Here is a 14,582-nt window from a genome sequence, read left to right as displayed (position 1 = left end):
TATGTGATATTACAGCATGCACTGCACAAAGAGTGGGGACTGTGAAAACCTCTGGGACTTTCTTCACAGAGAGAGTGGTTGCACACTGGAACAGGCTCCCCAGGGAAGTGGTCACTGCACCGAGCCTGACTGAATTTAAGAAGAGATTGGACTGTGCACTTAGTCACATGGTCTGAACTTGGGTAGACCTGTGCGGTGTCAAGAGTTGGACTTGATGATCCTTAAGGGTCCCTTCCAACTCAGGATATTCTATGATTCTATGATTCTATGACTTTGATTATGAACAATGCAGACTTAATGGTTTACCAAATGGCAGTCATCACAAAACTCCTTTGCATTGATAGATGATTTGCCACTCTCCATGGTCTTGCTATCTTTATTGACCATTCCTAATACTGAAAGCCCAAAGAAGCCAAGCACGGTGCCCCAGATTCATGGACATTAACACTTCTTGTCACAGACCGCTCAATGTAACCAGTCAAACACAGGCATCTCATCTTGAGAGCTAGGTGCTCTGCCAACAGCCATGTACCCTCCATCCCAAGGGATTCAGATTTAGTAATAGATGGAAATTGAGCACTCCCCACCCAGGCCCTGGATCCAGGTAATCAGGAGGTCACTGCTGCCTGCAGAGCAAGCTGAAGAAGTCAGTGTTCAGGAAGAGCTGTAAGAGGACATAGGTGGGGGCCCGCGCTGCAGGAAATGGATCCCAGAGCAGAGCACAGTCACACTACAGGTCTTCAGGACTGCCTGGCGGGAGAAAATAGGCCTGAGAGCACAGAAAGCCAGCAAGCATGATTATTATGAGGTCACCTGGAAAGAGATGAATGAGAAACACAGCAAGATGATCAGGGACATATGCCTTTTGAGGAGCAGTGAGAAAACACATTTTACTTAGCCTGCAGCCAAGAAGACCAATCAGGATGGGTGCTGCCTGGAAGACAACCTAGGAACAGCAATGTGACATTGCACCCTATAATATGTAGAAGGAGGTAAACAGTTACAAAGCATTCCACTAAACAAAAAGTAAGATGCTGCTGGGTGATGAGTTTACAAGGAAGCTGTTTACAGCAAAAGCAGATTTAATCACTGGCAAGTTAAATGTGCAGTTTTCTGCAGGCTTACAAACATCCATGACCAATTTAAGACTATTCATCTTAAAAGCCTCAGACCGATTAAGATGATCTATTGACCTTCTACCTTAACAATAATGTTTAAAAAACATTGAGATGGCCTTGGACCAGAGCAAGGTACTGTCTCTGCAAAAATAAGAAAAAAATAAGAAAATGCTGAACCTAGTCACAGGCTTTTCTGGAAACATAATATGGCACCAAAAAAAAAAAGCAGAGAGAAGTTAAATTAGGAAAGTACAGAGGGATAATGAAATTGGCAAATCCTTCTCTTATAATGCAAGGATTAATGGCTCAGCCCCTGTATACGTGTAAATTATACTGCACAAGCCTGCCATCTCCCACAGCACAAGAGCAGACTGGCTGCAGTATCTGGAACATGACTTTAAAATACTGCAGCATGTTACTGTATGGCCCCATCACCACACATTAAGGAGTTTCCTGCTATGATAGTGTGGGCAAGCTAAATAGAGTCAATCTTTGAAGTGTAGCTTTACCCTGAGTAACCTCTACGGAAAAAATTATGAAGCCGCAGCAGAGCTCAAAAAACACAGGGCAGTAGATCACAGGGGAGAGGGCCTGGAAGGCACGGGGGAAACATTTGGGATAAGTGGTGGAAAACTGAAGGCACAAAAGGCTCCTCCAGACTGAACCACAGTCTCCAAACATTCCCCCTCAACCACCACACGTGCAAAGGGCGTGAGCACAGCAGCAATATTGGTGCTGGCTGGGAACACGGGGCAGGTGAGGCGAGGTGAGGCACGGCAAGGGGGCCTGGTGCATAGGGCAGCATGGCCTGCTTGGAGGCTTGAGCACCCCATGTGCCCCACAGCAGGGTTAGAGCTAAGGACAAATGACCAGGGCACTGAGACCCTTTGGTGGGGGGCATAGCAGCCACAGGGTGAGAGGCCTGACTCCCTTTCTTCTCTCAGGAGGTCCCTAGGTGACAGCGCTTCTCCTCAGTATCAAGAGGCCTACATGCCTAGCCTGCCCCCTGCTCCCCCTCCCAGAGCAGGTCTCCCTTTGGAAGCAAATTCCTTTCAGGATGAAATATCAGGTGTCTGGTCTCCGCTCGAGGTTTCTTGGAAAGTTTGACCAAAATTAGTTCAGCTGCTGAGTTATGTCAGGAGAGAGGGGCGGGGGAAAGCCCAGCTCTTTCCCCACAACTGCCAAGTGGAATTTTAGCACTCACATAGCTCAAAATAGGCTCCATATTGAGAAAAATAATGCTAAATGCACTTCTCTATGTTATTTTGAGCAAGCCTGAACAGTCCCTCCAAAAAATGTAGTTGCTACCATTGATCGAGGCTGTGGAAACACTGCTGGCTATGGGGCATGACGGTCCACCTTTCACAAACCAAGCTGCGACAGCTTTATTAAAGAATGCCCCTCCACTGACACGCCAGCAGCAGATGAGCTCTGTGGGCCTTCAAGGTGCCTTTACTTCTTGAAGAAAGCAAGGTTTGATTAGATAAAATTCAGAAATCCTTCAGCATCGTTGGTAAGAAACTAAAATTGAGGAGAGAGGAGAACTGGCCATCAGGCTACCAGCATGCATAGCTTCTTTTCTTGCTTTTCCTCTATTCCCCTTACTCACAAAACAGGGTGAGTTTTCCTCTTGGAGCAGCTGATTTGCTGCCACCGAACTCAAAAACAGAGCTGGAGGTGCAGGGGTGCCATACAGTTTTCCTGTTGGTGGCACATACCGGCAAGCTTTGCAGCACCAGGTTTTGGTCTGCAGTGCTGCCTTTTGTGTCCTCAGTCAGAAAATGATAGCATTAAGAGGGAAAACATGGATTCCAGGGGAAGAAAAAAAATAAATACAGAGAGAAGAGAGTTGCAGTAAAAGGCTCTCCCCTTAAATGGTGAGTGTAGCAGCATTAAATGCATCTCTCACTAAAAACCTTTCTGAGCCCTCAGCTTGAAATAAAGCTGATAAACCTGCAGTAGAAAAGCCATTAATCTGTTCTACCGTGTCACTTCTCATGATTTGAGTGAGTCACTCATACAGATGGAGGGTCATGTTTTTCTGAGGGCAGTGGTTGGCATTGCTGCAATTGATGCTGGTCAGCTGTGCATTTACAGAAAGGTGACTTCATACCCCCGAGTTCCCCCACCTGCAAGAAAGGAAAGGCCCGCCCTTGTGATAATTTTCTAGTGCAACATGTTAGAAGCGCTTTAGGAATAGTAACCTACAGTCACCCTGACAGAATTTCTCTTTTAGCATCAACTGTGGGTCATGTGTGATTTTTGCTTCTTCTGGGCTAGAAAGGAAGAAATCTGCGTAAATCCATTACCTTTAGTGTATATATGCATATATGCTGAGAAACACATTAGACTCCTACTCTACAAACTGCCCCTGCCTGTTTTCTGCAGGCAGACCATCCAACACCATCCATGGGACTTCCTCCAGTCCTGGTTTAAAAGGCCTGGGCTACTACGTCCTTTGGCAGGGAGATGGGCACCACCAGAAACCAGATGGGGCAGGTGCCCTGAGTGAAACACACCCGGCCCAGGAGAGCAAAGCACTCCAACCAGGGATATTTCCAGGGTCACAGTTTTACACTAAATAGCTGTTAAGGGACTCAAATCATTCATTTCTGAGATGTTCCAGCGTACATTTAGGCTGGTATCACATCTTTTGTTGCATGAAAAACACCTGACTCAAATCAGGAGACCAGGACTCAAATATGATCCAGGCTGAGGACAAAAAAAAAAAAAAAGCACACTGTGCCCATAGAATCTGTGTGTGGGAGCCCTGGTGTGTACTTCATGTGGGAAAAGAGCCAAGTCCCTGCACACACGGTGAGCAAGAGAGGAGTTTGGTGTACTTTAAGTGCTAGGTAGGAAGAATTGACACAAGACTTCTCCTGATGCTTCAGAGGAACTTAAAAGAGGAAATTCAGTACTAGTGCCATCAAGATACAGTCTTCACTGTGATCTCATAAAATGACAGGTTTGTATTTGTATTGCTTTTGAACCAAGATCATGTAAAAACAGAGGTTTGGCTGAAAAAAAAATTTCTTAGAGCTTTCCATTTTGAAAAACTGTTGTCCTTTCTTACTTCATTTTTTTCAATACTTCATTACTACTGTTGGCTTTGGTTGTGTTTAGTTGTTGGTTTTGGTTCTATAATTTTTTTTTCTTCCATGTTTTCTGACCCTGATATGACTGCATATATCGTCACTTCAGACCACCTTTCCCTAAGGCATACAGCCTAGTTAACTTTACCATAGGAGATCCAAAATCTCCTCCACGAGTGTTTGGGTGTGCATACAGAGATCCTAGACATGCCAAATTCTCAGAATTTTCAATAGTGGGAAAAAATATTTGAACAAAGAACAGGATTTTGACAAATAAGAAAACTTCCTGCGTACTAGGAATGAAAAGTCACCTGACTATCTGCCTGATGAAGCTGCAGCTGAGTCATCCTCCATTCTCTGGCAAAGGAACAAAATATTTATCAGAACACTTAAAAAATGGGGGGGGGGGAATGCAGTTTTACTTTTCTGACTAGTATAAGCTCAAAAATCAGCTTCTTTCATTGTAGCATTTGTATTAAACTAAGAAAAATAATAATGCACTGCAAATAACCTAAAATATATTTTAAAAAAATCAAGCCAGAATTAAAAAAGCCACAGAAGAGTCAAGTCAACATTTTTAATCTGAAAATATATGTCTTCCATAAGTTTTATGGAGTGCATAATTAAACACCCACACCAGGAAAAGAAAACAGACTTTGGACTTTGCTACATAAATACCCACTGTCCGAAAAATCCATTTAGCAAGGATTTTTCAGCCTTTCGAGGATTGGCAGTTTGTGTAAGAAGCAAAAATCTGCTTGTCATCTCCTCTGTCTTTTTGGGAGAATATTTTTTCATGTTTATTTTGGATGACAAACAAAACCTATCCTACGCTACAGCAAATTATGCGGGAAACCTGCTGGACTAGGTACTTTCAAACCACGTCAGCAAAAATTAAAAAAGGAAAAGCCTCTTTCCCCAAATACATCTGTTAACCCCCTGAACAAGTTAATCCTCATTCCTTTTAAAGCGCAGACACATCTCTCTCTGTAATAACTTTCTTTAGGCATGCAGGGTTAAAAACTAAGCGAAGCAAAACCAAAAATCCCACGAAACGGGGAATGCAACCAAGACAGTATTGCTGCTCTCTCTCCCTCCACAGGGCTGGATGATGATGGCTGCTCACGCAAATACAGAGTTCAGCAGACACACGAAGGAGCCATAGCAAGATGCAGGGACAAAGGGCCTTCTTCAGCTTTAAAGCTCCAGCTGGCAGCCTTTCTGCTGGGGATGTCAGCCGGAAGACCAGCACAGAGCCAGCAAGCAGCCTCTGCACCTGCAAACCCTCTGCTTGCAGAGAAACCGTTCTGCTTTCTTTTCCAGTGAAAACCCTGCCTAACAGAGCTGCAGCTCCAGGACAGCAGCACACGAGCAGCTGGCAAACTAATTTTTTCGAAGAATTAACGTTGCTTACCTGCAATGCAACATCATTTAGCCCAGACCCAAAGATTTTAATAGCATCCTTTCTTTGGTGGTATGGCTGCAAAGCAATGATGTCATGGGGAGGAAGCAGTAACAATCATGTGACTGCATCCTCCGTCTATAGGATTTCTGATAGGAGACGGGGCTGGAAAGAGACTGCTCTGTAATCCTGCAGGATTAAACTGCAAGCTTCTTTACCCTTCCTTACATATTTCTTCAGCCATTAGATCATCTGCTGCCTTTTTTTTCCCCCTCACCTGAGCCTTTTATTTTTTTAAAGAGAGTTCATGGATTTTGTTGCAACAGCAATAACAATCACATTTTTTTCAAGAGGAAAAAGCAATGTAAGTATACTGTGTGCGAATTAAGATTTATTCCTACCTACTCTGCAGCAGCGCCCAGGTGCCATAATTATCTTCTTTAATCTTTATGAAATATGTAATCACAGCAGCTTGGAAGTGAGACAAACCACAATTTCACCATCCCTTGCATTTTTCCTTCTCCCTTTATTCCACTTCAAGCTTATCCAGATTGACTTCCCTCCAACTTCTGGGTCATATTTGAGCTTTGCAAGATTACCTCAAAGGTTCTGTTCCTCTGTTACCTTCACTTCCTCATTCTCTACCCCATTCATCCATTAAATAACCTCATTTACAGCCTTCTGCCTTTTCTTCAATGCAACTGCTACTGCTTGAAAGATCTATTTGCCAACCTAGTTTTCCTTTTTCGAAACTTCTTTTTTTTTTCCCATCAAATATTATAATAAAGCAATTATCTCGACTTTCACATTTTGATTAACTATGTATTGCAACTGAGAACCATATATATATATACACACACATACACTTTTGTTATACTGTACAATGTATTCAAGTTCTACTACAAAATAGTAATTTCGAAAGTTGATTGTACAGATTTCAAATGCCCCACTAGGATCATGCTCTCCAACACCGCGGTTATAACTGTTCTTTATTAAGACAGAATACAAATAAGCAAGTTTGTGTGCATGCAACGTTATGCTTTATTTCAAGACATTCACCTTCCGCTGCTTATTGTCTCTTATTTGAACATGGTGCAGACTGGTTTTTACCCTTAAGGGTATGCAAGTTGTGCTTTGTATTACTTAAGCAAGCACAACAGCTAGGTAGAGGGAGATCTTGTACAGGTACACGTGAAAACATCCATGAGTCATTGAAGGCACACACGTGGCTTCCACCAACTTCAAAGGCCACAGAGCACAGTTTGGAAGACCTTTTTGTACCAGTGCATGTGGACATTTTTTGGGGGATGCTCTAAGCAGACAGTTCGGCCCAACAAAGCAAGCCGGTTGTTACAGAGTGTACAAAACCTTTTCAAAATGGCTACACAGCTCCTCCAGATCTTGTCTGTAAGCTGAAGGGAGCTCCAGTACCCCTTATTTCTGATATGGATTACCCAAACGGAAGTTACACATTTTCAATTTTATTGTGAAATCTGAGCACTTGATTTGCTTCACCTGCAAGTCCTACACTTTTCTGGAGCATGCCTTTAGGAAAGAGATTTGATTATGCCCTTTACACACAGTAGTGCAGATCGCATTTCCCTATCGTTCATGAATCACTAATAGCTGCAGAGCTACCATAACCACATCAGTAAAGTGAGGAAAAGTGATGGGAGGAAAGGCCTAACTTCTTGCCAGCGTCTGTTCTTTGAGCCCATTAAAATCAATATTAATATGCCAATTGAATCCTGTGGAGGAAGTTAAACCAACACAGAGTATTTAATTTAGTTTCTTGATAAAGTATCTGCAATTTTCCTTAATTGCTTTATGAAACAGAAGTAAGGAAAACAGCAAGCAATTTGAATTGAATCAGTCAGACACAACCATCTATACCTGGAAAGTTTCGTGCCATAAGACACATTAACAGAATGCAAGTACCACAACCTAAACACAGGATAGCAATTCTGTGCTATAAGAAAACAAGCACAAGGCTCTCAATCTCCCATTTCTTCCTGGACAAATTTTCCTAAATTCACTTCTTAATTTTCTTGTCTGTTACCACAGGTAAACTCACTGAGTCTCTTCCTGAATGTCTATTTTTTTAGTTGGATGATCCAGCTGCACACTAAAGGGACAGAGTAACTGATTCACTGTAGACTATGTGATTCTATAAGCCAGATATGTTCAAATTTGAGAGATTTTGAAAAGTTATAAGAAAGCAGAAACAGCTTCTGAGAAGCTTTTAATTCCCAAGAATATTAAGATTTTCCACAGTACAAGCAAATCGCTTATATACATAGATTCCAAAATCAATTCGATTTGACTCTTTGATATTTTCTTTCATTTATACTTAGTCAATCAAGCAATCTCAGAGGAAAGAAAATACTGTTCACATCATGTTTTTAGAAAAGATTGTTCTTGCTTTTGCTAGCCTGTAGTTTCTTAAGTCCCTCTGTAAACATATTTTTCCTCCTCTCATAGACCTATGACTCTATAGTTAAAAAGGAGATTAGATTCAATACAAGCAGTAAAATACCCTCCTCCAAACTAAAAACATAATACAAATTTTAGATTTGCATTCTGCTAAGAATGGATGCAAAATACATAGTTCATTTGATTCCTAAAAAAACATTTGTTCATTTTATATACTTACCTTGAAGTCTTGCAAAGTGCTTACTAGAATCATGGCAAGAAACACATATAAGATTTCATGTTTATATCAGAAAATTCATACCAACATACCCATTATAGCTTTTGTTGTTGATCCTGATGGTAGCGAGACAGTTGGTATTCCAAATGACTATTTCAAGCAGACCATTTTAAAAATAACCTAAACTGTGTCATACCCTTAACGCCTTGCGAATACTGGATGAGAAAGGTGTCAAGTGTCAGTACTACAAATTTGCCCATGCTCCTGGCAGCTTAGGGCTGCATAGAGAAACCAAAAAATGGCCTTTCTATAAATATTAAGGTCTAACTTTCCTTTGTGAAAGAAGCAGTGCAGTTCTGCCTACTAACATTAACTTGTATTTTTTCCAGTGGTTTTCAGCTTGCGATTGGTCATAAAGAAGATACTACAGAAATAATGCTGTCAATTTATTTCAAATACTAATCTACAAAGTAAAAACTTCTGCTAGAAAAAAAATGCAGTTCAATGTGTCATAAGGAGCTACCCGTGAATTCCTGGAATATTCAGCTCGGAGCCTCAGATACAGCTGTCGGCTTATCATGAGCAATAAGCACGTGGGAGAACATACCTGCCATTCCTTACACTCTGTATCCATTTCAGGTCTTCAGTGCAACCTCTCTAGAATCCCTAACTTCACAGATTTCCTCTTTTTTATTTGAAAATTCATTACATACACTGTTTTACAAAATATAAAATTTCTTCATGAAAGCATCATCAGTGTGGCAAATACAAACCACTGCAACAATGTCTTCTTCTATGACATTAAACAAAACTCTCTTTCTGTTTATGGCAAATTATTTTATTTTATAGAAGAAATACTTTCAAATAATACAAAAATGACACAATCATACAGAACTGTGACAAAAACGAGAGAGATGAATACTGACTATGATAACTCATTACCACATCAAGACAGAACTCATTACAGCAGTCAGAATCACGGACTCACAAGATAAACTGACGATGTCTCCAAGCAGTCACTAATTAAAAACACCAGCTGAACCCCCTAAGAGGTAAGCCACCAGACATTGCCCCTTTGTTACACAGTCACAGAACAATTCAGGGTGGAAGCGAGGTCCCTATGGCAGCCCCTGCTCAAAGCGGGTCTAACACAACCAAGCTGCTCTGGGCCATGCCCAGTCAAATCCTCTACACCTCCATGGGCAGAGATCTCATAACCTCTCTGGGCAAGCTCTTCCAGGACTGGAACACCCTCATGAAAACAGTGTTGTCTATTCTTAGTACACAGCAAGTATTTCTGGTATCACCACATGGTAACTTTGGATAAATACTACTATGTAAGGGTCTCCACTGAACATGAGACGTGAAATTCCGACCAACTGATCTTTTCAAGTAACAAGCACTTGAAAGCTTGCTGTCCCTAGACTTTTACCCAAGCACTAGCAATTTCTTACATGATTTACGTGGCTTTTATCTGCATAGTTTCTGAATAGCTCTAGTTCAGCCCAAGGAACCCAATATACACCCATCAAAACTTAACTGGCAAAAAGAGAGACTTCAGGATGGTTAGCACGATAAACGCTAACCATACTTTAATTTCATACGTATTGCTACACCACCAGATCACTTGATGTCTGTGATGATTATAGGCTATACCAGGCCTGTAGTAGCTTAAAATTAAACGTCTTTGCTTAAAACGTCTTTTACCAGCCCCCATCCCATCCCCTCCAGTATTTTTGGTCTCAGCCTGGACAAATAAAAGCAATTCAGTTTCACTATCAGGTTTTCCTGATCTTTGACAAACTAACAGAGTATAAGCTCTTGAAACTCACATAGACGACTTACAAAATATTTTAAAATATTCCCATTGGTCAGAGGTTTTGATAAGTTTAGTTTTTGACTGTTGCTTTGGTTTCCTGACATACAAAAATTTGGAGTCAATTTGACCTGGGCATAATGAAAAGACAGCATGATCATCCTTCTAAGCAATTCCAGCAATTTGCAAAGTTAGTCTTGTGTTGGGCACCTCTCTGTGTAGGTATAATTAGAAAAATATGAGAAACTATTATAGTAGCTTAGTAAAGAAGTATTTTTACATACTTGCAGGATGCAAGGACACAAAACTGGCATTCTCGGGAATTTAGGGTGACAGTCTTTCATTACAATGAATGGTTACGGGAAAAGTATTTCTCACCACATTTCTGCTGGTCCAACTATCAATCAAGTGAGCTATATCTTCCAGAATTACACACCTCCTTTCTGGAAAGTGTCACTGTACAACAGAACTCACATGCAGTAACCTCAAAGCAAATCCATTAGGATTAACATGTGCTTAAGCACCCTTACTTATTGCAGCTGCTTTCTGAAATTAGCACGTGTTTTCCTGAATCAGATCAGAATCTTTAAAACTGTAGAAGTTGCTATATTCCTTTAGCAGTTTTTCCACACAGCTAGCTCACAGTGCTCTTTTAACTACTTTTCCCTTAAATAGCAAAACAAAGACCTGTCACCCTTTTCCTTCCTCCGTTTAAATTGAGAATCTAGTTAAGAATATAAAGATATTTTAGACAAAACTGAAATGAAAACAATCTATTAGTGCACAGTAAGAACATGCAAATGAATTCTGCAATGTTTAACATCACTTCTAATCAGTGTTAAACACATTGCAGGTGATAATATTTTGCTATAACGCAGACAGTGCTAAAGGATACAATATACATAATAAGCTACAGATAATAAAGCTGAAAAAAGTGACAATTTTAGAACACAGTATTTTCATTTCAGGTATCAGAAACAAAACCAGCTCAATGGTTCCATTCTACTGTATGACAAATACTGAAGAACAAAATTTCAGTCTTAAAATACATCTTAAAGTAGGTATTTTCCTTCAAGGAAAAAAGGCACTATAAATAAATTACACTACAGTGAATTTGCCTGAACTCACTTTGTTTCTGTCTTCCAGCCTTTAAGTCAAATAAAACAGCATAAAAACTGTACACGCTCTTAACAGGATAGTCGATCTTTTATAAAATAAGTTGTCTTCAGAGATGTCAATTTCACAACAAGGAAAAACCAAGCCTTGTTGCAGTCGCTATTATAAAATATATATATGTATATATATTTATATATATGGTTTTGTTTACTTTTACTTTTTTTTACTTTTTTATTTTTTACAAAACGTGTATATTAGCTTTTGCACTTTTTTTTTTTTAAAGAAACTTGGCTAATCTAATAACTTCATTAAAATAAAAGCGATAAATACTTCATGTTTACAATGCAACATGTCATACATCATCAGCTGGCAGAGGAGGTATGTTAATCCTTGGTCTTGTAAAAAATGCTATCTTCTCTCTGTGACCAAAAAAGATGAAAAGAAAGTCAAATATATGCCTCAAATAAAATATAATCAAATATATCCCACACCCCTGCAAGAACATCATTTTTTTACTCTGGTTAGTAGTTATTATTTGTTACACGTTGAACTGTGGGATTACTTCAATATGAGAAACAACTCCTCACTGCGTGCTTTTGGAGGCACTCCCTTGAACACAACTACTGTTTTTGAAAATTTAGGTGGTAGCTTTATACAACTTATTGGACATCAATTATAGTTCACTGTAAAAAGGTTTCACGGGACTAGCCCTGCGTTAAGTTCCCTCTGCAATGCAAAATTCACCTTCTACATTTTTCAATAGTGCCTAGAACAACAAAACTGATGGCATTTTCATCTTTTTGCTTCTTTATTGAGAAGCAATATTCTTTACCTGTTGTAAGAAATGAATGTGTGCATACAAGGGGCAAGAATTTAAACAAGCAAGTTATCATTTGCTTCATTTTACTGCATCTCTCTCATCTCATCAATTCCCCACATAATTTTATCTCAGTAGCCAAAGCAAATGAATCCTGTTCTATTAACAGAAATACAAGATGCAAAAGCAATGCTAGAATTTTTATTCCTCTTACTTCCTCTCCACATCTGTGAGGAAGACCTTTCCCTTTCCAATATAGTTCATTAAAGGATAGACAACTTTTGCATTTTATTTAAGTATGCCCTGCAAACAACTTCTAAAAATCGGAACACTGACAGCAGAATATAAAATTGTAGCTGAGCTTTCCCCCACAGCTACACTGCACTAGTATTTCTTCATTCCTTACTCCTAATGTTATTCTACTAAAAAAAAAAAGGAAAAAAATAATGCTAAAGTAATAAAATCTTCCTGTGAAATGCCCATTATCAATGGCACCTGTACACAAACTAAAGCTAAGAGAGGACACATACTATGCAAACACAGATGAAACAGGAAATAAAACACAAAGAAGAGGCTTAAAAGAAAGCTGGAATATTACTGAGTAATTTTCAGGGAGAGAGTGTTCCTAGTAATGTATATGTATTACACTAAACAAACTATTTAGGCCTACAGGCTAGCACTGAAGACTTGACAAATCATCTGAACTTAACAGTAACTAGGCTAAGTTGAAAGAATCACCTAAAGGTATGTTGTGTACACTTGAAGAATTTTTTTCCTCATGTGTTTTACAATTGTAACACTACAACTTTACCATATCTGCCTCTTTGTACTACAAGTGATTCAAAGGAAACTCATGTGCCCAAATCAGTATGTGGTTAAAAATTACTGGTTATATACAAGACACACAGTATTTTAGCTAAATGTTTCAGAGAGCTTTAACCTCCGTAATGAACTATTGTTACACTAGTTCAGTACGCATTACCACTTACCTAAAAGTCTGCACCTGAATAGGCTCCTTCTGATTTTGCCCACGCAACTGGTAGATTTCTTTTGATGCTTTCTTTAGCATCTTTTCAGCTGCTTGTTCTTGGTGATGTTCAAATTTGGTCTGTCTTGTCTGAAAATGAGAAAAAATATAATGCCAAAAGTTATCATGTGAATAAATATAACACAAGACTACCCAGGTTAAAATGGTGGATTGTTACCACTCATCCCAGTAAAACCACACCAGTATATTATCTTAAATAACTAAGATCATAAATGTAAATGAAGGAGAATGAATATAAATGAATGAATATAAATGAAGGAGACTGATACTATTGTTTAATTTCTTAATGTATATATGGAAGCAACTCTAGTTATTTTGAAATTTTGTAAAAAAAAAAAAAAAAAAAAAAAAGAAAAAGCTCCTTAGAGATTTTTCTACAATCAAAATGTTTTGAAATGAGAAGTTTCTGAAAATGTTGAAATGTTGACTACTCATCTAATGTTAGCTTACCTGCCTCTCTGCTTCCTTCAACAAATTTCGGAATCGCTCATCCCGAAGGACCCAGTGGGGTAGATCTGTCTGCCCTCTGAGTTGAGCATCTTCCAGACGCTGTCTCAACTCTCTTAAGACACATATCTCCTCATTCAGCTGTCTCTGTCTAGTTCTGGATGCCTGGAGATCCAGCTCCAGGTCTAAGGACGTTCTTGCCATAAGCTCAGCCAAAGATGATCTGCAGGACTGCTGAATTAATTGGATTCAAATAAAATGCACAGAATGTTATTCTTAACATGGTACATGGTATACTGGCCTATTTTTAGCTACAAAGGGCATGCATTTTATTTTATTTATGTACTCTACAAAAAGTGTTGGTTTTTTTTGACACAGTTTTAGAGAGGTTATTTGTACCCCATAGTGAAAGGTTAACTAGCTGTAAGGGTTTTCTGTACAAAACACAGCTTTTTTCAATTAATACTTTTTACTACATTCCTTTACAGTCTAGTCTTAGCTTATAAATAATTAACTAATTTAAGTTTATGGACTGAACTCTTACGTAATGATGACAATAAAAGGGATATAACACGAAGAACTCATAACTGAATCACGATGCTAGAAAACAGTGCACGGTGCAACAGATTTCCCTTAAAGAAATTTATTCAGTATTGGCTTTTAGATATGTTGCGAAACAAAATGGGAAGCATGCTGGTCTACTTACATACATAAGCAAGGGATTAACTTCTGCTTACCAGGCTAAACCATATGACGTTTACCTACATGATTTATCTACAGGTAACACCTTACCTGTCCTTCTCTACCCACCTGTTCTGGAGGGTGGGAAGAAAAAGGAGAACTTAACCTATTTATTCCTCAAATACTGCTGCTTGTAGGCTGCATGGGAGGGGAGCAAGATGTTTTCCCACTATTCATACACACTTCTGCAGGCCTGCAACCTGCATCATAAACTAGATTTTAAAGATTTAACAAAGTTTACATCTAAATCAATACAAATCCAGTGGCTAGTTGTTGTCTGCCACACCTTGTTTTTTCCTCAGCAATTGTTCACAACAGTATTTCACTTCTGT

General features: G+C 39.3%; 2 protein-coding genes across 6 annotated transcripts in view; both read right to left on the bottom strand.

Moving 5' to 3' along the window:
* The window catches only part of CLCN4 (chloride voltage-gated channel 4), a 46,713-nt gene extending 38,084 nt beyond the window's left edge, over positions 1-8,629 (bottom strand). Inside the window, exon 1 of one of the 3 annotated variants that reach the window (XM_068682746.1) lies at positions 8,358-8,629. In XM_068682746.1, coding sequence (XP_068538847.1) covers positions 8,358-8,361 — 4 coding nt within the window. In that variant the 5' untranslated portion in view covers positions 8,362-8,629. Of the gene's footprint in view, positions 1-5,627; positions 5,771-8,268 lie in introns of those variants that run through there. The other 2 variants (XM_068682757.1, XM_068682755.1) reach the window with 2 other exon arrangements.
* Positions 8,630-9,081: 452 nt separating this feature from the next.
* WWC3 (WWC family member 3) overlaps positions 9,082-14,582 on the bottom strand; it is a 99,646-nt gene continuing 94,145 nt past the window's right edge. For 2 of the 3 annotated variants that reach the window (XM_068682733.1, XM_068682722.1), the window contains exons 21-23: positions 13,513-13,743; positions 13,004-13,131; positions 9,082-11,616 (exon numbers count right to left, since the gene is read on the bottom strand). In XM_068682733.1, the coding sequence (XP_068538834.1) occupies positions 11,550-11,616; positions 13,004-13,131; positions 13,513-13,743 (426 nt within the window). In that variant the 3' untranslated portion in view covers positions 9,082-11,549. The remainder of the gene's footprint in view (positions 11,617-13,003; positions 13,132-13,512; positions 13,744-14,582) is intronic. The other variant, XM_068682713.1, reaches the window with a different exon arrangement.

This window comes from Anas acuta, chromosome 1, assembly GCF_963932015.1.
Source record: "Anas acuta chromosome 1, bAnaAcu1.1, whole genome shotgun sequence".
NCBI classification, from domain to species: Eukaryota; Metazoa; Chordata; class Aves; order Anseriformes; family Anatidae; genus Anas; species Anas acuta.
The sequence above is the reverse complement of the archived record's forward strand: the minus strand, read 5'-3'. Positions and strand labels throughout refer to the sequence as shown.